At 39.7% G+C, this 26,767-nt stretch overlaps 1 protein-coding gene and 1 long non-coding RNA gene across 3 annotated transcripts in view; both read right to left on the bottom strand.

Annotated features, from left to right (window-relative positions):
* DCAF10 (DDB1 and CUL4 associated factor 10) overlaps positions 1-18,230 on the bottom strand; it is a 58,753-nt gene extending 40,523 nt beyond the window's left edge. Inside the window, exons 1-2 of one of the 2 annotated variants that reach the window (XM_082643004.1) lie at positions 17,622-18,230; positions 3,674-3,787 (exon numbers count right to left, since the gene is read on the bottom strand). In XM_082643004.1, coding sequence (XP_082499130.1) covers positions 3,674-3,787; positions 17,622-18,172 — 665 coding nt within the window. In that variant the 5' untranslated portion in view covers positions 18,173-18,230. The remainder of the gene's footprint in view (positions 1-3,673; positions 3,788-17,621) is intronic. The other variant, XM_082643005.1, reaches the window with a different exon arrangement.
* A 2,092-nt stretch (positions 18,231-20,322) lies between these two features.
* On the bottom strand, positions 20,323-26,718 carry LOC309817180. Its single transcript, XR_014296099.1, has 3 exons — positions 25,834-26,718; positions 25,573-25,685; positions 20,323-20,967 (listed from the first exon to the last, which is right to left on the bottom strand). It is a non-coding gene; the product is annotated as an uncharacterized lncRNA (long non-coding RNA).
* Positions 26,719-26,767: the final 49 nt, after the last annotated feature.

The following is a 26,767-nucleotide window of genomic DNA, read 5'->3' as shown; positions in this document are numbered from 1 at the left end:
GGACATATATACACTACCAAACGAAAAAGAGATAGTTAGTGGGAAGCAGCCGCATAGCACAGGGAGATCAGCTCAGTGCTTTGTGACCACCTAGAGGGGTGGGATAGGGAGGGTGGGAGGGAGGGAGACGCAAGAGGGAAGAGATATGGGAACATACGTGTATGTATAACTGATTCACTTTGTTATAAAGCAGAAACTAACACACCACTGTAAAGCAATTATACTCCAATAAAGATGTCAAAAAATAATAATAATAAATACAAAAAACCTTTGGTCTTATATCTGTACAATAATGATAAGCTACATCAGTTTTCTTTACCCATTTCTGGGTAGTTTTATTTTTGGTATCTCCATAAAGAGTATATACGTGATTTTGTTTTTTATTCAAATTGCTATCTCTGCACCTTTTAATAAAGAAGATCAATCCATTTATATTTACTGTGAACTATTAATATATTTGGAACTATTTCTACTTCTTGTTTTCTATTTATCCTTCCTTTCTTTTGCTTATTTTTTTTTACTTGTTTAAGCTTTCCTTTCTTTTACTGAACTGATCAAGTTTTCAATATTCTCTGCCACCCACCTTTGCTGGTTTGGAAGCTATAAACTATAGTTTTATTATTTTATTTTAGTTTTTTTCATCATATATATTTAATTATAGATTGTTCTGAAAGAGTCTGAAATTAGTTAATATTTCTGTCCTCTTCTTGAACATGATGTGGACCTTAAATGTTATGCCTTCCCACTGAACAAAACTCACCCACACGTACAACCTATTTGTTGTTACCATCCAGAGCTACAATGTGCAATTTGGTAGCCATTAGCTACATGTGGCTAATGAGCCCTTAATATGTGGCCAGTCTGCATTGAGATGTGCTCTAAGTGTAATATATACACTGGATTTTGAAGATTTAGCATGAAAAAATGAAAGTATCAATAAAATATCTCAGTATTTTTTATACTGATTGCATGTTGAAATGATAACATTTTAGGCATACTGGAGTAAATAAAATATATTATTAAAAATTAATTTCATGTCTTTTTTTAAATGTGACTACTAGATAATTTTTAATTTAAAATTATAATTGTATTGGATAGTGCTAATCTAGAGTTTTCGTTTTAACTTTGTTTTAAATGCACCCTCCCCCACAAAAATCCTAAATTATTATCTTTCTGCTATTAATAATTAACATTTACAATTTCACTGAATCAAAATTCTTTATTCTAGAATAACAATTTACCTGGATATGAAATGGTATTAAACATTACTTTGTCTTAGTATTTAAGATATTACTTCTTTTTCTCCTAGCATCAACTGTTGTTGATAAGAAACTAGTCAGTTTAATAATTATCATACTTCTGAAGGTAATCTGGCCTCTAACTTTGGTGGCTTTTAAGATTTTCTCTTTATCTGATATTCTAGAATTTCACTACAACCTGTCTAGATGTAGCTTTATCTTTGTTTAACCCACTTGATTCTAGAGTTTACTTTTGATTCAAGGATTCAGGTCCTTCTTCAATGCTGAAAATTCTCAGCCTTTGTGTCTTCAAAATTTAGTTCTCCTCCAATCTCTGCAACTTCTTTCTTCTGTAACTGAGATATTATACATCTCAATCAATCTCTGGGTGAATTTTTTAGTAATATTTTCTAACCCATTAATTCTCTCATCGGTGCAAAGGGTAACGTTTATCCCATTTATTAAGTTTTTTAATATACCAACTATATTTTTAATTTACAAAAGTTCTAGTTGGTTTTTTTCCACATTAACCTATTTTTTTCATAATTTTGAACTCTCTATTAATGGGAAGTATCCCTTAATTTATTTCTTTGAGCATCCTAAAAATGCTTTAAAGTTTCTTCCAATCAATGGAATACTATGCAGCCGTTAAAAAGAATAAAATCATCCCATGGGTACAAATATGGAATGATCTTAAATATGTCATTAAGTGAAAAAGCCAACATATATAATAGTATGTGCAGAATGCTACCACTTATATAAAAGTTTATGTATATGTGTGTACATATGCTTGTACATGCATGAACTATCTCAGAAAGGATAGCAAGAAACTGGTAATAGTGGTTGCCTCTGGGGAGGGGAACTGGGTCGCTAGGGGAAAGAGGTGGGAGACAGACTTACTCTTCACTGTTTACCCTTTTGTACCTTTGAATTTTGTACCACGTGCATGTATTACCTAGTCGAAAAAAAATAAATAAAATAATTCATTTTTTAAAATAAAGTCTTTGTTGGACTACTCCAAAAAATTAATTTAATCCAGAGAAAATACCTGTTCTAGTTGCTGGTTTTGTTATGATATTATTATTAGATATCTTCATGAGTTTGGGAATTTTGGTTATAGGCTTATTTTGAGCAAGAAAGATTTAAAACTTTTTTCTCTCTCTTTCTTCCTATTTAATGGTTTTATAGTTGCCCCCACTTGGATTTCTGGAACCAAATCCACTACTAGGCCTCATAATGACATTAAGGCCTCCAGTTTCATGATAATATTGGAGCTATCACATATATACCTTCAGTCACCGACTCAACAATGGCTTCATTCAATTCCTGGTCATGAGGCTGTATCTTTATCATCTAAAACCTACAGCCCCAGGTAATTAATAGCTTTTTCCTTTTTTCAGCCTCATTCCAAGTAAACCCCTGGCTTCATATAGTAATTCTGGCTCTGGTTCCTGCCTCACGTCAAACACTTCTAGCATTTTTGATTCCTGACAGGAGCTAAACAGTAGTGTCAGTGCCTGACTGAAAACCCAGTGAGCTTATGGTTTCAACCCTGTAACAGCTTTGTGTCTGTGTTCCGGTCTGGCCATAATGGCCACAAAGATGTTTATGTTGTTTCAGAGCCTGGCTGTATCTTTTGTGCTATTTATTCTATTGTTCTATATGTTTGGAGCTAGAGGTTACATCAAAATTCAATATGTCACCTTGACTAGAAGTAATTTCCTCATTTATTTTTTTTTGAACATTAAAAGTAATCATTATGAAAGTCATATAATCTCATTATATAAAGTTTAGAAAATAGAAAATTAGTCATAATCCATTCATTCTAACACATCCACTGTAAGCATTTAAAAATATTTCCTTCTAATATTTTTCTTCTGCATCATGTCATATTTATATGATTTTTATGATTTTAACCTGTACTATTGCAAGCATTTGTCCATGCTGATATGTAGTCTCTGTAACCATCATTTTAATGATTGCATATTAGTCCACCAAGCTATTCAACTGTTACTTACTTCCCACATTATTGAGAATTTAAGGAGCTTCCAACAATGCTATAAAGAAGTTTTTCTGTGCATATGTGTTTTCTTCCCTCAATAGTATGAATTTGGGGGCTGGTGGTGAGAGAGGCTAAGCAATGGGACTGCCCAAAAGCATTACAGGACTATCATAATACATGGCTGAGATTCATAATGATGACCCTAATACACAAGGAGAAAAGGTGAGATCATATGGAAGTGAAAATGCATTTCAGAAAGATTCCAATCCAAAATGGTTAACAGTAAGTTTTGTAATTAAAGGGATAAGTTTCACAATTCCAAATATGTATCACCTAGTACTGCTGGACAAGGCATTATAAATGTTCATTAACTTCCAAAACAGAATATTTGGGGTCACATTAATAAAGTTCACTTTTTCACTACAATACTAACCTTATATTATTTACACAGTCTTCATGAGCTTCAGAAAGTGTTTTTATGTGCTTTGAAGATATAGGATCAAAAAGCAGAACTTCAGTCTGTTCACAAGCAACTGTCAGCACTGACCTGGAAGCAAATGACACATTTCTCTCATTTAGTTTTTTAGCATTCTCTGGTTATTGATATTCAACTATTTATAACTACACAAGTTATAGATGAATAACTTCTTTTTGTCCACATTAGTAGCAGATATTTAAAAGACTGACACTACTCACTGTTGAAAGTAGTAGTAGGAAATGGTACTCTCATACATTATGGTGAAGTGTAAACTGGTGTGGCTTGTGTGGAGAGTACCAAAATTTTAAACATGCATACCTTTTGACTCAGCAATTTTTTTCTGGGAATTCAATCTAAAGAAATAATCATTTCTAAATATAAAGAAGCACATTTAAAGATATGCTGCATTGTAGGGAGAAATTGAAAGTGACCTAATGTACGTAAAAGAAGGAATGGTTGATTATATAAGCCATAGTATATAATACTTTACAATATAGTACAACATTTAAAAAGAAAGGGATAACTTTATGTGAATATGAAGAACTCTAAAACATTTTTAAATGAGAAAAGCTGGTTGCAGAAAAACATGCACAAATGAGGCAACTTAGGAAAAAAATCATATACAACTAAATTAGGTATTTCTTCATCAGTATCTATTAAAATGCACTGAAAAGGTCTAGCATATACCCTACCAAACCAGTTTGACATAGTCAAACTTAACCTTTTCCTTTATGGATTTTTAGTATTATCTCTTGTTTCACCCCTTTCCTATTACAAAGTTGTATTTTTATAAACCTTTTATAAACCCCAATTTGATTTCTGAAAGTCTATTGTCATTTATTTATTTTGCCTTCGTTTTCTGTAGGTGCTGATCTTTGAGATTCAGACCTAGCAAATGAAATCCTGAGTCTTTGAAAGTTCAGGTCTTCTCAATTTATAGTTCCAATAACAAATGGTATTTTTACACTTTAAGATGAAAGTGCATAAGATGGAATTTTAAATGACCAAATTTTTCTACTCGGAACAAACTTTTTAGATAAAGTGGAGAGGGAAAAAAAATCTACTAAATTGAAATTTTTCCCATATGTAGTATTCATGAAATTATCCTTTAAAGAGTGTCTGCATAAACCCTTTTGTGAGGTATCTGGATTTCAAAAGTTTACTAATATGTTAATGATTTTTGTAGGATTTTTGTGCTAGTTGACCATCATGAGTAAAAGTATTCAAATGAATATATGTAATTTTAGAAGATGTATAAATAATTTCTTTTTGTTGGTCAGAAGAGTCATGAAATGAAATTTTCTCCTTTTTGTGCATAAAAGTAATGAATCAATGATTCTGGGAGAGTCTTAATCTTAAACATTGTACATAAGAGACCTATTAAAAAAAAGAGACCTATAAAACTGATAGTCTTTTTTTTAATTAATTAATTTTATTTATTTTTGGCTGTGTTGGGTCTTTGTTGCTGTGCGCGGGCCTTCTCTAGTTGCGGTGAGCGGGGGCTACTCTTCGTTGCGGTGCGCAGTCTTCTCATTGCGGTGGCTTCTCTTGTTGCAGAGCACGGGCTCTAGGCACGCGGGCTTCAGTAGTTGTGGCTTGCGAGCTCAGTAGTTCTGGCTCGCGGGCTCTAGAGCACAGGCTCAGAGGTTGTGGTGCATGGGCTTAGCTGCTCCGCGGCACGTGGGATCTTCCTGGACCAGGGCTTGAACTTGTGTCCCCTGCATTGGCAGGCAGATTGCTAACCACTCTACCACCAGGGAAACCCCATTTTTTTTGTTTTAATACCAAAACATCTATTACAATAGATTACAATCTATTTTTCTACATGGCATGATTTGTAACTTTTTAAAATGGATGTCATTTGTCCCAACATCAAAGCCTATACTTTTCCAAATGCCATCTTTATCATATACAAGTTTTTTGGGGGGACTCTATATTCTAGTCTATGCAATACCACCACACTGTTTTAATTTCTAAAAGGTTTGACAAGTGGCAAAGCAAGCCCTCATTGCCCCAATAAACATTTTTTGGGGATGCTAATGTCATACTTTCTCTTTCAAATGAATTTTAGATATAGCATTATCAGGTACTACTAAAAAATCTTGTTGGTATTTTTATTGGGATGCAGTAACTTTACAAATTAATTTGGTAGAATTTATATCATACAGTATTGAATCATCCCATCAGTAATATGCATAGTTGCCCACATATTCAAGATTTTCTTAGCAAGAGTATTGTAACAATCTTTGGACCTTTGAACATCCTTGTACATTTAGAATTGACTTAGGAAGTTATGTACACACACACCCACAGACACACAGATCCACCTGTGGATTTTAATTGAGATTGTAATAAATCTAAAGAAAAGTTTGCATAGAATTGACATCTTGACAATATGGAGTCTTCCAATCCTTGAACATGTCATATCTCCATTTACAACAGAGATTTTCTCGATATGGGTCATGCCTATCTTTTGTTATATCTATTCCTGGGTACTTGACAATTTTTTTTGATGCTTTTGTAAATGTTCTTTTTAAAATTGTTTCATTTGTTGCTGGTGTACAAAAGAGCAACTGATTTTTAAAATATTTATTATCAATCCTGCTACTTTATTTAATACTTTATCATAGGTTATTTTAGGTTCTCTTTGTCAATAATCATATCTATAAACAGTTGCTTTGTTCTTTTTTTAAATATAAATTTATTTATTTTTGGCTGCATTGGGTCTTTGTTGCTGCGCACAGGCTTTTCTCTAGCTGTGGTATGTGGGGGCTACTCTTCGTTGTGGTGCGTGGGCTCCTCATTGTGGTGGCTTCTCTTGTTGTAAAGCATAGGCTCTAGGCACATGGGCTTCAGTAGTTGTGGCTTATGGGCTCTACAGCGCAGGCTCAGTACTTGTGGTGCACGGGCTTAGTTGCTCTGAGGCATGTGCAATCTTCCCGGACCAGGGCTCGAACTCATGTCCCCTTCATTGGCAGGCAGATTCTTAACCACTGTGCCACCAGGGAAGTCCCTGCTTTGTTCTTTTTAATACTTTTTTTCCTTGTTGCACTGGCTAGGACTTTCAGTACAATGCTGAATAGAAATGTTAATATAGCGTGCACTCTTATCTTGTTCCTTATCTTCAACAATACATTCACCATTTCATCATTAAGCACAATGTTTGCTGTAGGGTTTACTTGTTTTGGTAGATTCCTATTATTGGATTAAGGAAATTAATTCTCTTCTACTTCAAATCTGCTGAGTGTTTTTTTCCATTAATATACATTAAAGTATATAAAACATTTTCTAACACTTATTGAAATTATCCTATAGTTTTCTTTTTAATATGTTAATGTAGTGATTTACATTAATTTATTTTCTAATGTCAAATCAATCTTTCATTTCTACCATATTGCTAGATTCAGTTGGCTAAAATGGTGGGTTCACATCTCTGGCTACCCTCCATTTGCAGATCTTGGCCCTGAAATTTCCTCATTGCCTCAATTCTCTAATCCCTTCAAACATAACTTTTTATATCTTACATTAGATATTTATGTTTTTCTCTAGCTTTTCTAATTATTCTCAGTTGGAGGGTTGGTCCAAATCATCTACTCCGCTACTTCTGGAAAGCTACAATCTCTACATCTTGTATCAGAAATTATGTCCCCCTTTCATTCTGAATGTTGTTTATTTGGGTATTCTCTTGATCAATTTAATGAGTGTTTTTCGTTATTCTTTGTCTTTTCGAAGACAGATTTTTGAGTATTTCTACTCAATTTTTAGAATTTCAGTAATTTTACTCTTTATTGCTCTATTTCTTTCCTTTTACTTTCTTCAGATTTACTTTACTATAACTTCACTATTTTTACTATTTCTTGAGGTGGATACTTAGCTAACTAATTTTCCTTGTCTTCCTATCTAGTTTATTAAAGATTATAGTTTTCCTACTAAGTGAGGATTTACTTATATCCCACAACTTTTGCAACGTGGTACTTTCATTATCATTTAGTTCTAAATAATTCTAATTTCCATTATCATTTCTACTTTGACTTATGAGTTATTTATAAATGTTTCTTAACTTGAAAATACATGAGGTTTTTCTAGTTATCTTTTTTTTTTTTTTTTGCGGTACGCAGGCCTCTCACTGTTGTGGCCTCTCCCGTTGCGGAGCACAGGCTCCGGACGTGCAGGCTCAGTGGCCATGGCTCACGGGCCCAGCCGCTCCGCGGCATGTGGGATCTTCCCGGATCGGGGCACGAACCCATGTCCCCTGCATCGGCAGGCGGATTCTCAACCACTGCACCACCAGGGAAGCCCTCTAGTTATCTTTTAGTTACTAATTTCTAGCAATCACATTATACTGAGAAACTACTTAATGATAATTTTTTGAAATATGTGGCCTTACAGGAGAGCAATTTTTAAATCATCTTTGTATGTTTGCAAAAAAAACCCATGAGGCAGCTGTTACATATAGTCAAATGTGATATTCAAAAAATATTAAATATTCAATAGTAATATAAATTAACATGAACAAAAATTTTAAAACATTAAAAAATTAAACTAACCTATAGGTTATAAAAATGCTTGCCAAGTGGTATTAGTTCTAACTCAAATTGTTCATCAAATTATTCTAGTAATTCCCAATCATTTATTAATTTTTGGAAATTGTAGCCATAATCGTTTTTTTGACCCAGATGCCTTTGTCTGAACCATGAACTGCCACAGGAAACTGCATAAAGCCCCTCCAAGAATTTCCACATTAAATAGGTAGTCATTTACATAAAACACACTTATGGTTACCAAAGGAGAAAGGGAAGGAGGGAAGGATAAATAAGGAGTATGGGATTGACAGATACGAAAAACAGAATAAGCAACAAGAATTTACTATATAGCACAGGGAATTATATTTAATATATTTTAACAACCTATAATGAAAAAAAATCTGAAAAAAATATAACTGAATCACTTTTCTGTATACCTGAAACTAACACAATATTGTATATCAACTATACTTCAATTTTAAAAACTTCCTCATAAATAGGTAGTCATCAAGTAACCTGTAGACTTGATAAGTAAAAAAAAATCACTCTTAATAGCAACAGAATTGTTAATGGGAGCTGAATTCTCTTTTCAGCTTTTGCTGCAGTTAACAGTAAGTATATTAAAAAATTTTTGGCCCTTATAATGCTTGCTGTTAATTTTTATATTCAATTATATAACTAAGTCACAAAATAATTTATTGATACATCATATTTAATGATATCAAACCTAATCCCTCAGCTCAAATGAGACATAATGTAATACAGCAGTTAACAGCATAAACCAGAATACAAATCGTTTGTGTTTCATGACCTTTCAGCTTCTCAGTTCTCTCAACTAAATGTTTCTGGTAAAGAGACTACTTATGTTGGCAGTCAAGTTCATTAATAGAGTGTTATTAATGTCCATGGTGGGCATGTATTCAGTGGCTTTTGGCAAACTTATCCCACTAAATAAAGGTGAAATTCAGTAAGAATGATAAAATTAGGGAAGTACATCCCAGGAGTCATTCATCCATAAACCATCCTCATAGACCTCATTCACCTGCCATGGATTGTATCCTGCAATGGGCATGCACACTTTGCCAAGAGAATTAATGTTTGGATGGTGCCTGCAGTAGTGCCATTACTCTCATCTGACTGCTCTTTTCATCTCTCTGGATCTCCCCAGAGGCTGCAGTTCCCACAAATGACCATGTGAGAATGACTGGGAGAGTGTGTGAGAAAGGCAGGCAGCCCCACACTAAGGGGAGCCAAATGGTCACTCAGCATTTGCCTATGGATTTTTTTTGGGTGGGGGAGGATACCTGGCATGGGGAGAAGAGCTTAGAGTGGATGCTAAAGCTCTTTAGTAAGATGTTTCTTGGCAGCTTGCTGTGCCAGTTCTTAAATCTTTAGTTGCTATATAATGGGTTACTCTGAGAGATCCTATGGAAGGTGCTTAAGCACTAGGAAGGCACTCAGTGAGCTTGGGGCAGTAACTAACTACTCAACCACCATGGATATATATTAATATTTTAACAACTGGTACAGGTGAACCAATGTGTACTAGCTGAATATCAGGCCTGAATGCAGTATTCTATACATGCCCTTTAGAGCAAGATTTTAAGTGGTGCTGTTTCTATCTTGTGTACCCTTATGTTTGTGTCTGCCTGCTTAATTGAGGTATGCCATGATGTGTATTAAGATCATCCCCTGTGATGATAAATTTTTCTCTTTTCTCCTTGAAGTTATCAATTTTTGATGTATATAAATTTAAAAAACTCAATTTCAGAGCTGTTTTATCTTCCAGGTGAATTGAGCTATGATCATTATGAAGTAACCTTCTATCTCTAGTAACTTTTTGCCTTAAAGCCTATTTTGTATATTAATATAGCTCACCAGCTTTCTTTTGTTTAGAATGTGTTTGATATGTCTTTCTCTACCCTTCTAGAATGTGTTTGATATATCCTCTCTATTCTATGTACAAGAAGTACTAGCACTTCTATATTATAATTAGTAATATTTGGATTTATTTTCAGCCATTCTTTGTGCTTTTTGTTATACCTTTTCTACGTTTTTCTCCTTTCCCTTTCTTGACTTCTTTTGGAATTTTTTCTTCTCATTCCAAAATATTTTCTTCTACTAGTCTGGAAATAATATATTTACTTGTCTTTTGGTGGTACGCACACATTAAAGCCTTAAGTTAATATATCACAATTCTCCCTCAAAAAAAAGAAGAAAGGAATTTAGAGCATCCCTTCATAATTTATATGCTATTGTTGTCTACTATTTTAGCTACATCTTTGTTAATCCCAAAAGAGAAAATCAGATTTAATTTTACATAGAAATTTTCCACTTCCTTTGTTCTTCATTCCTTCTAATATCTCTGACCTTACAGTTGTGATTGGGTGCATATGTATTTTATTTCATCTTTGTTCTTGACAACAAAGAACCTATCTTTGCTAGGTACAGACATCTAGATTGGCAGTTTTTTCCAGCATAGTAAAAAATAATCACAACTGTCCTCTAATTTACATGATTATTGATGACTAATTGGCTTTCACTCACATAGTTACTCCTTTGAAGGTTTTTTTCTCTAGCTTTTATAATTTTAGATTTGTTGTCCTGCAGTTTCACTACATGGCTAGGGAGAATTCCTGCTTGGGGTGTGCTGGGCTTCTCAAATCATGGTTTGGTACCTTTCTTCAATTCTGGAAAGCTCTCAGCTATTATTGCTTCAAGTTTGTTTTACCCTATTATCTATCTCATTTTCTTTAGGAACTGACCAAGTATACGATATGCACTTTCTCTCTACGCCTCATGTCACTAAGCCTCCTTCATATTTTCAGTCTCTGTCTCTCTTGTCTGCATTTTGGATAACTTCTTCACTTCTATTTTCCAATACTTCCAATAATTTTCTCTACAGCAGTGCCTAATGTGTTCTCATAGAGGATAGCCTAAGAAAGTCCCATATTAACTAATCTATTAACATCATATTTCCTTTTTCAAAATGTCATTTTAGGAGTTGACAGATTTATATTGACAGTGTTGCTATTGCTTAAAACATTTTTGGAATTCTTTAGAAATTACCTTCTAGTCCATGTATCCTTTCTTTTTTTTTTTTTTTTAAGTGCCAAATTCTAGTCTGGTCTCTATCAAATTCACAATTTTAATTTTTACCTTCTGTATCACCTCTTCTTTTTGTACTGAGAAGTCCTTGTGACAGTGGTTACGGTATCCAGTAAGCTGATTTAACTCATATATGACTGAAGGATATGAGAAATCATTTCATTTAACACAGTATATCATTTTATATAAAACCATTTTAAGTCCTATAAAAATTTGAGGTATATTAGATGTAGTCAAAAGACTAAAAAATTAAAACACTGAACCATTTTCACCTACCACCTTGACATAAGTGAAAAAGTATGGCAATGTGCAATATTGGCAAGGGTATGGGAAGGCAAGCACTTTCATATAGGACTGATAGGAATAAGAATTGGTACAGTCTTCACAGAGGGCAATTTAATAATAGGTATCCAAAATCTTCATAACCTTTGACTCATTCTAGGGACTTACCATAAGGGCATACATAAATCTAAAATGTTTGTTTTGAGAGAGTTTATTTAAACTAATGAAAAATTTTAAATAATGTTGTAGAAATATATTCATTAACATAAATAATTTGCAATATATTATATGAAAAAAAGCAGGCTAAAAAATAGTTTATTCTATCTTTATGTTAAAATAAACATACACAGGGAGTTCCCTGGTGGTCCAGTGGTTAGGACTCGGCACTTTCACTGCCATGGCCTGGGTTCAATCCCTGGTCAGGGAACTAAGATACCACAAGCTGCAGAGCATGACCCAAAAAAAAAAAAAATTTTTTTTTTAAATAAATAAAATAAATATATACAAGGAAAAAATTCCTTAGATAGCCATTCAATCTCTGGGATCATAAATGATATTTAGTTTCTTTTAGTTCAGTTACTGCCTATGTTTTCTAAAGTACATATTAATTGCATAATTACACATTATCAAATTATTTTAAGTACTAGAGTACCTAACCACCTTTTATAAAAATGTTACTATAGGAAAATGTAGCCCAGATTCATACAAGAACTATCAGTAATATACTCCTCATTCTAATAGCACTGGCAATGAGAATTCCTTCTTCATAACTCATTCTATCCCTCTCACCCTCTACCTAAAATCTCACCTCCAAAGAGTAGAAACAGCTACTTCTGAAGGCCAGAGATTGGGAGGAGAGGAACTGGGACATGCTGAAAAGAGGAACTGAAGGGTTATGAGGAATAGACTCCTGGTATTTTGGGAGAAGCTTTAGGAATAGGGCTTGAGGAAGGAAGTGGGGAGAGGAGGTTCCATGGATAAACTTCAGCAAAATAGTTTCTCCCCTCACCAATTTTCTCTGTATTCAGGTGCACAGTCACTGTTACAAGTCAACTGCTATAGGGAGAAACCCCAGAGATCCCAGAACTGAGTCTGATTAAGAAAAAGCATTTGCAACAGTGAAAGGAAACAGGGTGTACTTGCTCAGTGATTCCAGATTCTGTTGCTTTGCTCCTTTGTTAGCACATTTTATGTCTTTCTTCAGCACAATTTTTTACTTTGTTCACCTATCTTCTTTCAGCTTCTCTAACATGATATGCTGCTCCTCCAACCACAGGTCCTTTGACATACCAGTTCCTCCATCTAAAGTATTTCTATCCCCTTCCAAACACTATCTTGACTAATTTATCTTCTACTCATTTTTCCAATCTAGGTCAAGTGTCACTTTCTCAGGGAAACCTTGAAAACTCTAGTCCACAACAGATCCTTTCAAGCCTGTATCACAATTTGTAAATATACATTAAGAAATTATTTAGTATGGTTATTAATGTCTAGTTGAACCAATAGGTCCCAAGACCAATGAAAGCGGTGCCATTAGCTGGTTTGCTCACCACTGCCACCTCTGCCTCTGGAGCACAGCAAGTGCTCAACAAATACTGGGTTGGCCAAAAGGTTGTTCAGCTTTTTCTGTAAAATGGCTCTAGTAGCCCTTAGGTGTCTTTAACTTCATTCAAAACAATTTTGTTAGATTGTATGTGACAGCTGTCATATCAGTGTGCATTTTTTAAAAACTTATCAAAATTGGTGAATTTTTGTGTAGCCATTTTATTATTGAAGATGGAAGAAAAAAAGCAACATTTTCGGCATATTATGCTTTATTATTTCAAGAAAGGTAAAAACACAACTGAAATGCAAAAAAAGATTTGTGCAGTGTATGGAGAAGGCGCTGTGACTGATCAAACGTGTCAAAAGTGGTTTGTGAAGTTTCATGCTGGAGATTTCTTGCTGGACGATGTTCCATGGTTGGGTAGATCAGTTGAAGTTGATGACGATCAAATTAAGACATTAACTGAGAACAGTCAACGTTATACCATGCGGGAGATAGCCGACATACTCAAAATATCCAAATCAAGCACTGAAAATCATTTACACCGGCTTGGTTATATGAATCGCTTTGATGTTTGGGTTCCACATAAGTTAAGCAAAAAAACCTTCTTCACCGTATTTCTGCATGCGATTCTCTACTTAAACGTAATGAAAACATTCCATTTTAAAAACAAATTGTGACGGGCAATGAAAAGTGTATACTATACAATAATGTGGAACAGAAGAGATTGTGAGGCAAGTGAAATGAACCACCACCAACCACACCAAAGGCTGGTCTGCATCCGAAGAAGGTGATGTCGTGTATATGGTGGGATTGGAAGGGAGTCCTCTATTATGAGCTCCTTCCAAAAAAACCAAATGATTAATTCCAACAAGTACTGCTCCCAGTTAGACCAACTGTAAGCATCACTCGACGAAAAGTGTCCAGAATTAGTCAACAGAAAATGCATAATCTTCCATCAGGAAAACGCAAGACTGCATGTTTCTTTAATGGCCAGGCAAAAACTGTTAACAGCTTGGCTGGGAAGTTCTGATTCATCCGCCGTTTTCACCAGATATTGCAGCTTCAGATTTCCATTTATTTAGGTCTTTAAAAAATTCTCTTAATGGAAAAAATTTCAATTCCCTGGAAGACTGTAAAAGGCACCTGGAACAGTTTTTTGCTCAAAAAGATAAAAAGTTTTGGGAAGATGGAATTATGAAGTTGCCTGAAAAATGGCAGAAGATAGTGGAACAAAAGGATGACTATGTTGTTCAATAAAGATCTTGGTGAAAACAGAAGGCACTTTTTGGCCAACCCAATATTTGCTGAACGAGGGAGGGAACGAATGAATGAATGAATGAACAGCTAAGCAAATGACTAAGAATCCAGAGGCCTTGATGGGGTAAGAGCTGTATTATCTATGTCCGCTCATGGTGGAACCATGTGTAAATTTTTTCCTTTGATTGCTGTTGAACTTGTTCCTGTACTCACAAAACAAGGTTTAAAAAAATATATAGGGCTTCCCTGGTGGCGTAGTGGTTGAGAGTCTGCCTGTCGATGCAGGGGACACGGGTTCGTGCCCCGGTCCGGGAGGATCCCACATGCCACGGAGTGGCTAGGTCCGTAAGCCATGGCCGCTGAGCCTACGCGTCCAGAGACTGTGCTCCGCAACGGGAGAGGCCACAACAGTGAGAGGCCCGTGTACCACACACACACACACACAAAATATATATATATATATATACATACATATATATACATATACACACACACACACATATATATATATGTATGTATGTGTGTGTGTGTGTGTGTGTGTATATATATATATATATATATATATATATATATATCACTTTGAGCCTCCCGTTCCAGCTCCATGGCCCGGTCAGCTCCCTCCCGCCCTCCCCTGCAGCCCTCCGCACCCCACCCCCACACACACACAGAGCAGCTGCAGGCATCCGCTGCCTTTGGAGGCTAAGTCATCACTAGAGAGTGGGAAGGGCAGCAGCAGCAGAGAATCCAAACCTCAAAGGTGGTATCACAAAGTAGCTTTTCTCCAATTTGGGGGCTCAGAGGGGCACCATCATGAGCGATGTTACCACTGTGAAAGAAGGTTGGGTTCAGAAGAGGGGAGAATATATAAAAAACTGGAGGCCAAGATATTTCCTTTTGAAGACAGATGGCTCATTCATAGGACATAAAGAGAAACCCCAAGATGTGGATTTACCTTATCCCCTCAACAACTTTTCAGTAGCAAAATGCCAGTTAATGAAAACAGAACGACCAAAGCCAAACACATTTATTATCAGATGTCTCCAGTGGACCACTGTTAATAGAGAGAACATTTCATGTAGATACTCCAGAGGAAAGGGAAGAATGGACAGAAGCTACCCAGGCTGTAGCAGACAGACTCCAGAGGCAAGAAGAGGAGAGAGTGAATTGTAGTACAACTTCACAAATTGATAATATAGGAGAGGAAGAGATGGATGCTTCTACAACCCGTCATAAAAGAAAGGTAGAAAACAACATCTTACTCCCCTCCTCAGCACAACATTTATATGTGTGGAAGAAATATGTTAACAACTGCCATTTGCAAAAAGTGTTAGCCAATTATCTTATGATATGCTATTATATTGGTGTGGATGGTTTTTAATCAAGTGAATCTTAAACCTGTCATTGTTTAAAACCAAATAATTGAAACATCACTTTATTTCAGTGTTTCAGCAATTAGCACTGAATGTTAAAAGGGCTTGTTAGGAAGTTGTGATTGATGTGCCGTCATACTACTTTATATAATTTGCATTTTTCCCTTATTGTTTTAATACTATTTTAGAAACTTAGAAATAAAGTGTTTTCCCTAATGATATGGTCCTTTTCTATTTACCATTCTATGTTCTCCTGAAAGCAGAAGCTGAAATGGCTCTGGTGTACTTCATGCTTGGTGCCCCAGCCTCACTAATATCAGCAGGAAAGCGAATAATCTTGGAAGTTATAGCTTTTTATTTTAGTAGCTGCTTCTGAGCCAATGAGGGAAACAGATTTTTTCTTCCCTCAGTGCTCCAGAATAATAAGCGCCAATTTATATATTTATGAGAATTGTAAAATGTTTTTCATTGCTACAGAAAATTGAAAGCAACTCCCTATTGAAAAAGTGGTATTTTAAGATTAACGGTACAAGTATTCAAAATAGATGAACACGCCATATTTAATGTTAGAATATATTTGTTATAATAGATTTTAAATTAATCTTCAGGTAGGAAAATGCTAATTCTTAAGGTAATTATACACGTAATTTGGTATTAGTACAGTGATTAAGAACTCTGGAGTTAGACTGCCTGAGTTCAAATCCTCTTTTTCCTATGTGCTAACCATGTGAACTTGGTGAGCTTTACAGTTACAACTTAGATTTAGTTAATCGTCCTTTCCTTACCTGAAATTTCTATTCTAATTAGAATAATACTCTATACTTAATCTTGGCCAAATTTCTGAGAACCCTGTACGTCTTCCTTGAAGACTAATCCTCTATCTGTTAGTTGAATTGTATCCCTCTTTTCTTTTGAGTCACCTCAACTACGCTGCTCTGCCCTTGTTCCTCAGTTACTGCAAAGAGAAAAACACAATCTAGCTTTACCCACCTTCTCAGAGAGAAAAAAGCTTCTTTTGCTCATGTATGTGCACATGTACACAATTAATTTGTAATTTGACTGCGCTCATAACTTTAACGTCATATCCTGATTATTCTCACCCGTTGAGTAATAAACAACCTCGTTCAGTAAAATATATATATATATATATATATATACATACATATATCACTTTGAAATTTCTCCATAGCCCAAAGTAAACCAAGGCCAAACATGAAATTTTAGTCAGCCAGGAGAAAGGCTGGATACCCTTAACAGAAGAATGTAGTCTAGCCTGGAACTTCACAGATGTCCCACATCACAACATACCTCTCTGCAGTGTCTTACTATCTTACTGGAGCAAAGGAACGACGGACCGCGCACTTGTCCCCTCAGGGCAAGTCAGCACAGGGAACAGGGTCTGCAGGCTCCGTACCCTTGACCAAGCTTAGGTGGGAAAAATACAAGCCTAGTGTGACAGGGAAAGAACGGGCATTTATTCAAAGTGTACTTATTGAGCATCTACGGTGTGCCAGCAAACCCTAGCTCTGGACTGGCTCTGACAGACCTGTCGGGGGGCTTCTGGCACTTCTCCTTCACAGAGCGCCGGTCCTGAAGGGGAGCAAACCAGTCCCGGGCTCGCCTACCTCCAAGGGCCGGACGGAGCCTGCAATAGCGACAGAGCGCTTCATAAAGAGCCAGGGGCACGAAGGCCGGCCGCCCCAAACGGACTCGCAAACCCCGGTCCGGGCCGAGCGAGCGGGCCCCGGGCAGCCGCCCACCGGCAGCCGCGCCACGCGGAGACGGGTCCCCGCCTTCCGAGGGGCCGCACTTACCCGTCGGGCGAGTACTCGAGGTTGAAGACGGCCCCATGGGTGCGGGTGCTGAGGTACACCGAGTCCGCGGGATGGATGGAACCATAGAGGTTAGTCATGGTACGGAAATTGTCTCGCGCCGGATCCACGAACACCCCGCGGCCCAGGCTGCGCTCTCTCAGCCACCCGAACAGCCGGGCGCCAGGGCCGCCCAGGCGGGCGCTGAGGCAGTGCCGGCCCCGGCTCCCGGCCCCGCAGTCAGGCCCAGGTTGCCGGCGCGGTGGGGAGGGCGGTGACTGCTCTTCCTGGGCGGAAGCGGTTGAGGACTTTAGAGCTCCGGGCGGCCGGAGCTCCCCCGCGCGCCTAGCCTGGGGCTGCGAAGGGGCGCAGGGGCGGCGAGGGCTCCCGCAGGGCGACGGGGGAGGGGCTGCGTCAGCCCCCTGCTGTAGCGACGGGGGCGAAGAAGGGAGCGGCCCGGCAGCTGCCTCCTGTCTCGCGTCGGGTGCCGGCTCCTCAGCCCCGGCTCCGGCCGCCCTGTCCCCTCCGGGGCTACCGGGCCCGAAGGGAAACATGACCAACGCACCGACCCCCGGCTCCTGGCTGCTGCCCCGCCCGCCGACACCTCGGCACTCCCGCCCCAACCGCCACTTCCGGCGTGCGGCGGCCTCACCCCACCGGCTGGGAAACCCAAACCGCCTGTCGGCCATCATCCGCTGGGGACCAAGAAAGCGCGGACACCGCCCGACTGTGGGTACCGCGTCCCGGAGGGTTGGCGGTCTGGAGCGACTAGGTGCGTGGGCGCGCAACTGAGGATGCCCAGGGTCTGGGCTGCATGGAGTAACGTTAGCATCTGGGCACCGCTTGCGACATTATCAGTATGTGGTTGTCAGTGACCAGACTGTGTCCTTGGGGATGACAGGGCCTGACTAGTCAGTCCAAGAGGCTGGGTATGATTATGTACTGTTTACATAATCATCTCTACACTGAGACCAGCGAAGGTAAGAAATGACCATATTATGGGCTGCTCATGCATAGTAAGTAGCATGGTGTACTGCCTACACAGCCTGGGAATCTAGGGACTCGGGTTAACTTCTGCACTAAAAAGCCCTGGTTTGTACAGTGCCTGGAAAATGGGGCTTACTGGTGCGCTGGAGCTCTGCCCAACTCCCAGCTACTTGACCTACGAGGTCAAGACTTTATCAAGGCCAAAGCCTTCCTCTCTGCAGGAAGGAACATATATCCAGTCAGGAGTCACTGAGGGGAGCTGAAGACCTGAATTAATTCAGCCTTACAAGCAATAGAGCCCACCATCAGTCCTGCTTACCTCTGCCAAGCAGCGTATGGAGGGCATAACAGATGCAAGGCCCTTCAGCACTGCTGTTGAAGATAAATACATAGGACTTGTTTGCAGAAAAAGATTAACGAACTGGTGTGTTTCTTGGGGGAGGGAAGGAGAGTCTTCAATGAAGGGAAGCCTGAGGTATAAGAAGAGGTAGGTATAAGAACTGACAACCCTTCTAGGCCTTGATCAAGACCTGAGTTATAGAAAGCTCCCATTTGGTGACTGTTTAGCATAGTCTGAAAGATCTCAGAAGTAAAGGAATGAGATTCAGAGAGGGCTGAACATTCAGCAGTTCTTCCCACCAGCAAAGTTAGTAGTTATTCAACTCTCCTGCCCATGAGCTGACTGAAAAATGGCAAGAAGCAAGTGTCCAGTGTTCAGAGAAGATCCAGGCAGCCATTACTCTGGAGATATTCCCCATGTTAGGGGTAGAGGTCTGTTTTATAATTAACAAATAATGTCCCTTAGTGACCTACAACTTCTGGCTGCAACAAATACTTAATAAAGGCCCTCTACTTGATTCCCGAGTTATGGCCAATGGCTAAAATTATTTTGGTGTATAAAACCTTGACCATGATATATTCACCAATGTTATTAACTTTCTCAATAAGTAAAATAAAACTCAATTTTTTTCCTTTTTTTTTCTTTTTTATGCCCCTGCCTCCTCCCCTCAAAAGTCAGTTTTAAAAGGTTACATATTCCAAGGTATTTAAGATATAGTTCCAACAGAAAAACACAAGCTCTGCAACAAGAGTTGTGCTGTCTCAAGATAACGAGGTTTCACAGTTCAGGCAAAATTAACTCACTATCGCCTTCAAACTGATTAAGAACTATTCCCTGGCAGTTTAGAGAATCTAAAGAAGTCAAATGGAAACAAAGACATTTTGTAGGTTTGCATGTACCTCTATCAGTTAGATAATGAAAATGACTCCTGAAAAGTTAAGACAGCCACACACTTAAGGCAGTGTTGGTTGTAACATGCAGAACGAGTCGCTTAGTAATGTCAGGGTCGGTTTTTTCTTACACTTCTGCTTAAGATATGAGCACCCTCTTGTTCCAAATAATTTTTACTAAAACCTAAAATAAGGCTAAACTACATAAGGACTAAAATTCTATTGAGATGACCATGATTTAAACAAAGACCACCGGAGGTTAATGGAGAAGGCACTAAAGATAGAACAACTTGGTGCCTGCTTCTATTTACCCACTGCCTTTCAGAGCCTTTATATACCACCATGTTAACACAGAACTGATTTCAAACCACAGTCTAGGGCTTCCCTGGTGGCGCAGTGGTTGAGAGTCCAGAGCCTGTGCTCCGCAACGGGAGAGGCCACAACAGTGAGAGGCCCGCGAACCGCCCCCCCCAAAAAACCCACCACAGTCTATATAGACCAATTTCTATGTAACACTATTTTTAAAAGCTAAAATATGTTCAACTTCAATTCCTGAAATTCACAGATATCAGTTCATCAGAAATGCCTAAAGCATCCTCTGAACTCCTTTGTCCCTGATGTTCCTTTCAGATCACAACAAAAGTAAAAAAGTAAAAGGTTTCCCCGAGGCCCAGATATCACATGTCCCTTAGGATCTATCTCATCAAGCAGGCAGGGAACAAATTTATTTACTTTCTTCCCTATCCATTGACTAAACACTTAAAAAAATTACTTCCCAACTGGTGTCTTATAATGCAATGTGCTGGAAATGTAAACACTGGCCTTTCTGTTCAGGCTTTTATACTTTGGGAGCAGCAGGTTCACTCCTGATGTCTTTGACATCATTGGTTCTGCCCATCAAATAGAATTCTTTGTTGGGAACAAGATTGACAAAATGAGCAAGGCAGTTGGACATGGCATAAAAAGATGAAATTGCAGGTATATCCCAGGTATCTTCTTGGTTGAATCCATGCACCTCGAGCTTTTTGAAATGGTCATCTGTTATGATATCAGCTCGGGAAATAGCAAGTGCAAATTCCAGCATTGCCTTTTCCTGGGCAAGGAGGTCAGACTTTCTCCAGTTCACACAGACCTGCAAGAAAACACACAGTTAGAAGCAGAATCTCTGTCCATCACAATACAGCTAATAAAACACAAGGCCTAACAAAATAAGCGTTAATGAAAAAACCCAAGATTAGAGTAAAGAGGCAAAGTCAGGCCAAAATAAACTTTCCAGACAGGTAAGTATCTTGGTCAAGTTCAATATAATGCAAACCTGGAACTCTAGCTCTGCTGGGAAATCTTCTTTGCTCGCTCCAACTACTTCTTTCTCCTCTAAACACCCATGCATCAAAAACCTCAGAAGCAAGACACAGAGACTCTTCATACATAAGGACCCCCAAATACCAACCTTTTTGTATGAAAAAAGTGAAGCTTAGATAATTATCCCTTTGTCCCCACTTAATCCTAAATGACACAATATTTGTAAAATTAATAGCTGATACTTAAGCAATGAATATGTGTTAAGCATGTACTCAATGCTTCATATTCACTATCTCATATAATTCTTATAAAAATCCTAGGAAGCAATGCTTTTTATCACTCCCCATTTTATTGTCAAAGAAACTGAAGCTCAAAGAGGTCACACACTTCCCCAAGGTCACACAGCTAGAGAGTGACAGTGCTGGGATATGAATCCAAATGTATCTGATCCCAATGACTATACTAATAATCATTACCCTTGCTGAAGCAAAGTACTGGAAACCATTAACCACTTAAAAATAGGAAGAATAGTTCAGCAAACCATGGTGTGACAGTATGTCCTATGGTCATTAGGGAGACAATGCTTGAGAGACTGATCCTGGATGAGCAAAGGTCTGGCGAGTAGGCAGGAGGATCTCTGCAGGGAAAAGGGGATGATGCACCTATCTCATTTAGCTTCTGGCTGGCAACAGAGGCCTTCAGGGAACAATTTTCAAGGTTTCCACTCAGGTGGCGTCAGGAGGGAAGGCTGGGGGATAGGAAGACTGAATCTGAAAGTGAAATTAAGAAAACGCTCCCATTTACCATTGCAACAAAAAGAATAAAAAATCTAGGAATAGGGGCTTCCCTGGTGGCGCAGTGGTTGAGAGTCCGCCTGCCAATGCAGGGGACACAGGTTCGTGCCCCGGTCTGGGAAGATCCCACATGCCGCGGAGCGGCTAGGCCCGTGAGCCATGGCCGCTAAGTCTGTGCTCCGCAACGGGAGAGGCCACGACAGTGAGAGGCCCACGTACCGAAAAAAAAAATAAACTAGGAATACACCTACCTAAGGAGACAAAAGACCTGTATGCAGAAAATTATAAGACGCTGATGAAAGAAATTAATGATACAAATTGATGGAGAGATACACCATGTTCTTGGATTGGAAGAATCAACATTGTGAAAATGACTCTACTACCCAAAGCCATCTACAGATTCAATGCAATCCCTATCAAATTACCACTGGCATTTTTCACAGAACTAGAACAAAACATTTCACAATTTGTATGGAAACACAAAAGACCCCGAATAACCAAAGCAATCTTGAAAATGAAAAACGGAGCTGGAGGAATCAGGCTCCCTGACTTCAGACTATACTACAAAGCTACAGTAATCAAGACAGTATGGTACTGGCACAAAAACAGAAATATAGATCAATGGAACAGGATAGAAAGCTCAGAGATAAACCCACGCACATGTGGTCACCTTATCTTTGATAAAGGAGGCAAGAATATACAATGGAGAAAAGACAGCCTCTTCAATAAGTGGTGCTGGGAAAACTGGACAGGTACATGTAAAAGTATGAAATTAGAACACTCCCTAACACCATACACAAAAATAAGCTCAAAATGGATTAAAGACCTAAATGTAAGGCCAGACACTATCAAACTCTTAGAGGAGAACATAGGCAGAACACTCTATGACATAAATCACAGCAAGATCCTTTTTGACTCACCTCCTAGAGAAATGGAAATAAAAACAAAAATAAACAAATGGGACCTAATGAAACTTCAAAGCTTTTGCACAGCAAAGGAAACCATAAACAAGACCAAAAGACAACCCTCAGAATGGGAGAAAATATTTGCAAATGAAGCAACTGACAAAGGATTAATCTCCAAAATTTACAAGCAGCTCATGCAGCTCAATATCAAAAAAACAAACAAACCAATCCAAAAATGGGCAGAAGACCTAAACAGACATTGCTCCAAAGAAGATATACAGATTGCCAACAAACACATGAAAAAATGCTCAACATCGTTAATCATTAGAGAAATGCAAATCAAAACTACAATGAGATATCATCTCACACTGGTCAGAATGGCCATCATCAAAAAATCTAAAAACAATAAATGCTGGAGAGGGTGTGGAGAAAAGGGAACCCTCTTGCACTGTTTGTGGGAATGTAAATTGATACAGCCACTATGGAAAACAGTATGCAGCTTCCTTAAAAAACTAAAAATAGAACTACCATATGACCCAGCAATCCCACTACTGGGCATATACTCTGAGAAAACCATAATTCAAAAAGTCATGTACCAAAATGTTCATTGCAGCTCTATTTACAATAGCCAGGACATGGAAGCAACCTAAGTATCCATCAACAGATGAGTGGATAAAGAAGATGTGGCACATATATACAATGGAATATTACTCAGCCATAAAAAGAAATGAAATTGAGTTATTTGTAGTGAGGTGGGTGGACCTACAGTCTGTCATACAGAGTGGAGTAAGTCAGAAAGAGAAAAACAAATACCGTATGCTAACACATATATATGGAATCTAAGAAAAAAAAAAGGTCATGAAGAACCTAGGGGCAAGACGGGAATAAAGACACAGACCTACTAGAGAATGGACTTGAGGATATGGGGAGGGGGAAGGGTAAGCTGTGACAAAGTTTGAGAGTGGCATGGACATATATACACTACCAAATGTAAAATAGAGAGCTAGTGGGAAGCAGCCACATAGCACAGGGAGATCAGCTTGGTGCTTTGTGACCACCTAGGGGGGTGGGATAGGGAGGGTGGGAGGGAGGGAGATGAAAGAGGGAAGAGATATGGGAACATATGTATATATATATAACTGATTCACTTTGTTATAAAGCAGAAACTAACACACCATTGTAAAGCAATTATACTCCAATAAAGATGTTAAAAAAAAAAGAAGAAGCCACCGCAATGAGAAGCCTGCCGCACCACAACGAAGAGTAACCCTCACTCACCGCAACTAGAGAAAGCCTGCGCGCAGCAACGAAGACCCAACGCAGCCAAAAATAAATAGATAAATAAATAAATTTATAAAAAGAAAATCAGCATGCAGTTCATTTGTAATTTTTAGAATCCAATGAACTAAAAAAATTTAAAGATTCATTCAAATACTACTTCCTTCAGGACACCTATCTTGACTCCTACCTTCCTCCCACACAGAGGCAATCATTTCATCCTTTGTATTCTCAGGGCTGACACCCTAATCAGGTTGTTACAGACACCGTAACACTTGGTATTTTCACGTGGTGACAGTGAACTCCCCCAGGGCATGGACGGTGATTCAGCTGAATTTCTGGCTCAGAGCAAAAGCTCAATTAGTCTTGTTGATAGAAAGTTACAGACTTCACCGGTCAACAAAGAAAAGGAACCGAGAGATACCACTTTTCCAACTTCTCAAGTAGCATAGATTTCTAAAGAGGAAGTTTTGGGAAAGAGTCCAGAAGGCCGTGGTCCGGCCCAACCTCTGCGAAGGGCAATTCGGTCATTTCCCCGAGGGAAATACTGAGAAATGGTAAGGTGTATCCCAGAGGCAGTCGAGGGCAGCACCGTCCCTGCTGCACTGGCTCCAGGCCGTCAAGTCCCCCAAACAAGAAGCGGTCCTAATCCACCCGGGCAGATCTCCTGGGAAGACCCCACGCTCTGGCCGAAAGGAAGGCGCGGTCTCGACGCTGGAAGGCGCACCGCCGACTGCACTGGCCCGGGCCTTATCTGCATTCCCCAGTCGCAGCGGCCACTTTCACACCAAGAAAAGGCTGCACACGACGTTCCGAAACGCGAACTTCGCAACCGCTGCCCAGTCGGACCCCAACACCGCACCGGCGCGCTGCCTTAGTCCGGGTCCGCGGCTCGGAGACGGTCTCTGCACACTTGCTTGCGGTCTTGGCTTCCAGCCACTTGCACGTGGACGGACCTCTGCATCCCCGGGCCTGCCCGCCACCCCGGCCTCGGCCATACGCGCTCACTCACCATCGGCAGCACGACGCCAAGGCGGCAAAGCACTGACACGGCGGCACGCGGCGTGAAGGCCAGGTGGCCTTCCCACGTGCCCAGCCCTCTGGGCCCGACGCGCAGGGCACCGCCTGCGAGATGCTTTCAACCCAACCCCTCCAGGCCTGAGCTTCAGGTCTCAGGTGACTACTCTTCTCAAGGCCTCTGATATCATCTGTGGACTTGGGAATGAGCCAGACGGATGCCCACGTGCTGCCCGCACAGAAGTGCCCTTGATAGGCCTCCTCAGCCAGGTTTGGGCCGAGTTTCTGACAGAGACTCCTCTATTGACGTGGGGGTGCCTGAGGGACAATCCAGGGACCATTTCCTGACCCCTCACTCTGGCCCAGACCCGACGTCACTGAGTACCATACAGGCATGGCCTTGGGTCAGCCGCGATCAAGGTAGTCATGGTCACCGAATACCTGCTGGATCCAGACCCTCTCGAACTGGGTTGGAGTGGGGAGGAGAGAAAAAGAATCTGTGCCATCCCTTCTGCAAAGGTAACCGACCAAGAACAGCTCCTGCGATAATCTGACTGCAAAACAACAAAAGTTACACTTCAGTTGGCCTCTATTATCTTATTCAGTTGGCTCAGCAGCATCTTACAGAATTTCGAGGGTATGTTAGAGATCATCTGTCTTAAACATCCTAAAAATCTAAAAATTAAGGTTGGAAACAGATACCTCAGAGATGGGCAGAAGAAATGGAGGACAGCTAAAAGCCATCAGTCAGAGCCAAGCCCTTCCAGTCCCCAGGAGCTCCGACTCCTACTGGATTATCTGACCGAGTGCTAATTGGAGGTGCCAGTTGACAGATGAAACTGTGATTTCGAGTGAGAGCCCTGAAAGTCAGAAGGGCAGACCTGACGTGCTATTGATTTGCAATTCAGCTGCTTCTCACATAGGCAACTAAAGCGTGCTCCAGCGACAGCAGCAGCAAGGATTTAACTGCAGTTACTGATTTTCCCAGGCCATGTAGGGGTAGCTCAATTATGTGGAAATATGCATGTGATATGTATATATTTGCGGAGAAAAAAAAAAGCCTAGGGAGAAACGCACACCAAAATGTTAACATTCATTCATTCACCAGGTGTTATCTATTTCGTGCCAGAACCTGCGCTACCAAAAATTAGAACTAGCTGACAGCCTAGCAAGGGAGACAAACGGGGCGGCAAGACTAACACGTTTCATTTTCTTCTGATTCTTCCCTGTGTCTTCCACAATGTGAAAAGATACAAGTTTCCCACTGAAAAAGAAAATACTTTTCCTGGCAAAAGGTCAGCAGTCCTTCTGAGGCCGGAGTCAGAAGAGAGAGCCAACTCCTGAAGGCCCTCTGCTAACTTGGTTCCCACGGAAAGAAAAGTGGCGCCGTCTTGTATCCCACTGTGCGATCCGAGACACCGGAAGTGGAGGCTCCGCGACTGACTCAAGCTGCGCGTTTCTCCTGCGGACCTGCAGACAGACTGCAGGACAGGCGGCCGGCTAAAGACACAATCACGGCCACCTTGAAGGAACCCGCCGGCCCAGAACTACCCAGCTTCACAACAGGTTCAAGTCCCACAGGCCTGTGCTGCCGGAAACGGACAGCCTGGGGCGGGCTGGCGATTGGACGCGGAGC

This window comes from Mesoplodon mirus (assembly GCF_964341445.2).
Source record: "Mesoplodon mirus genome assembly, chromosome: 1".
Lineage (NCBI taxonomy): Eukaryota > Metazoa > Chordata > Mammalia > Artiodactyla > Ziphiidae > Mesoplodon > Mesoplodon mirus.
This window is presented reverse-complemented; position numbering and strand designations above follow the sequence as displayed.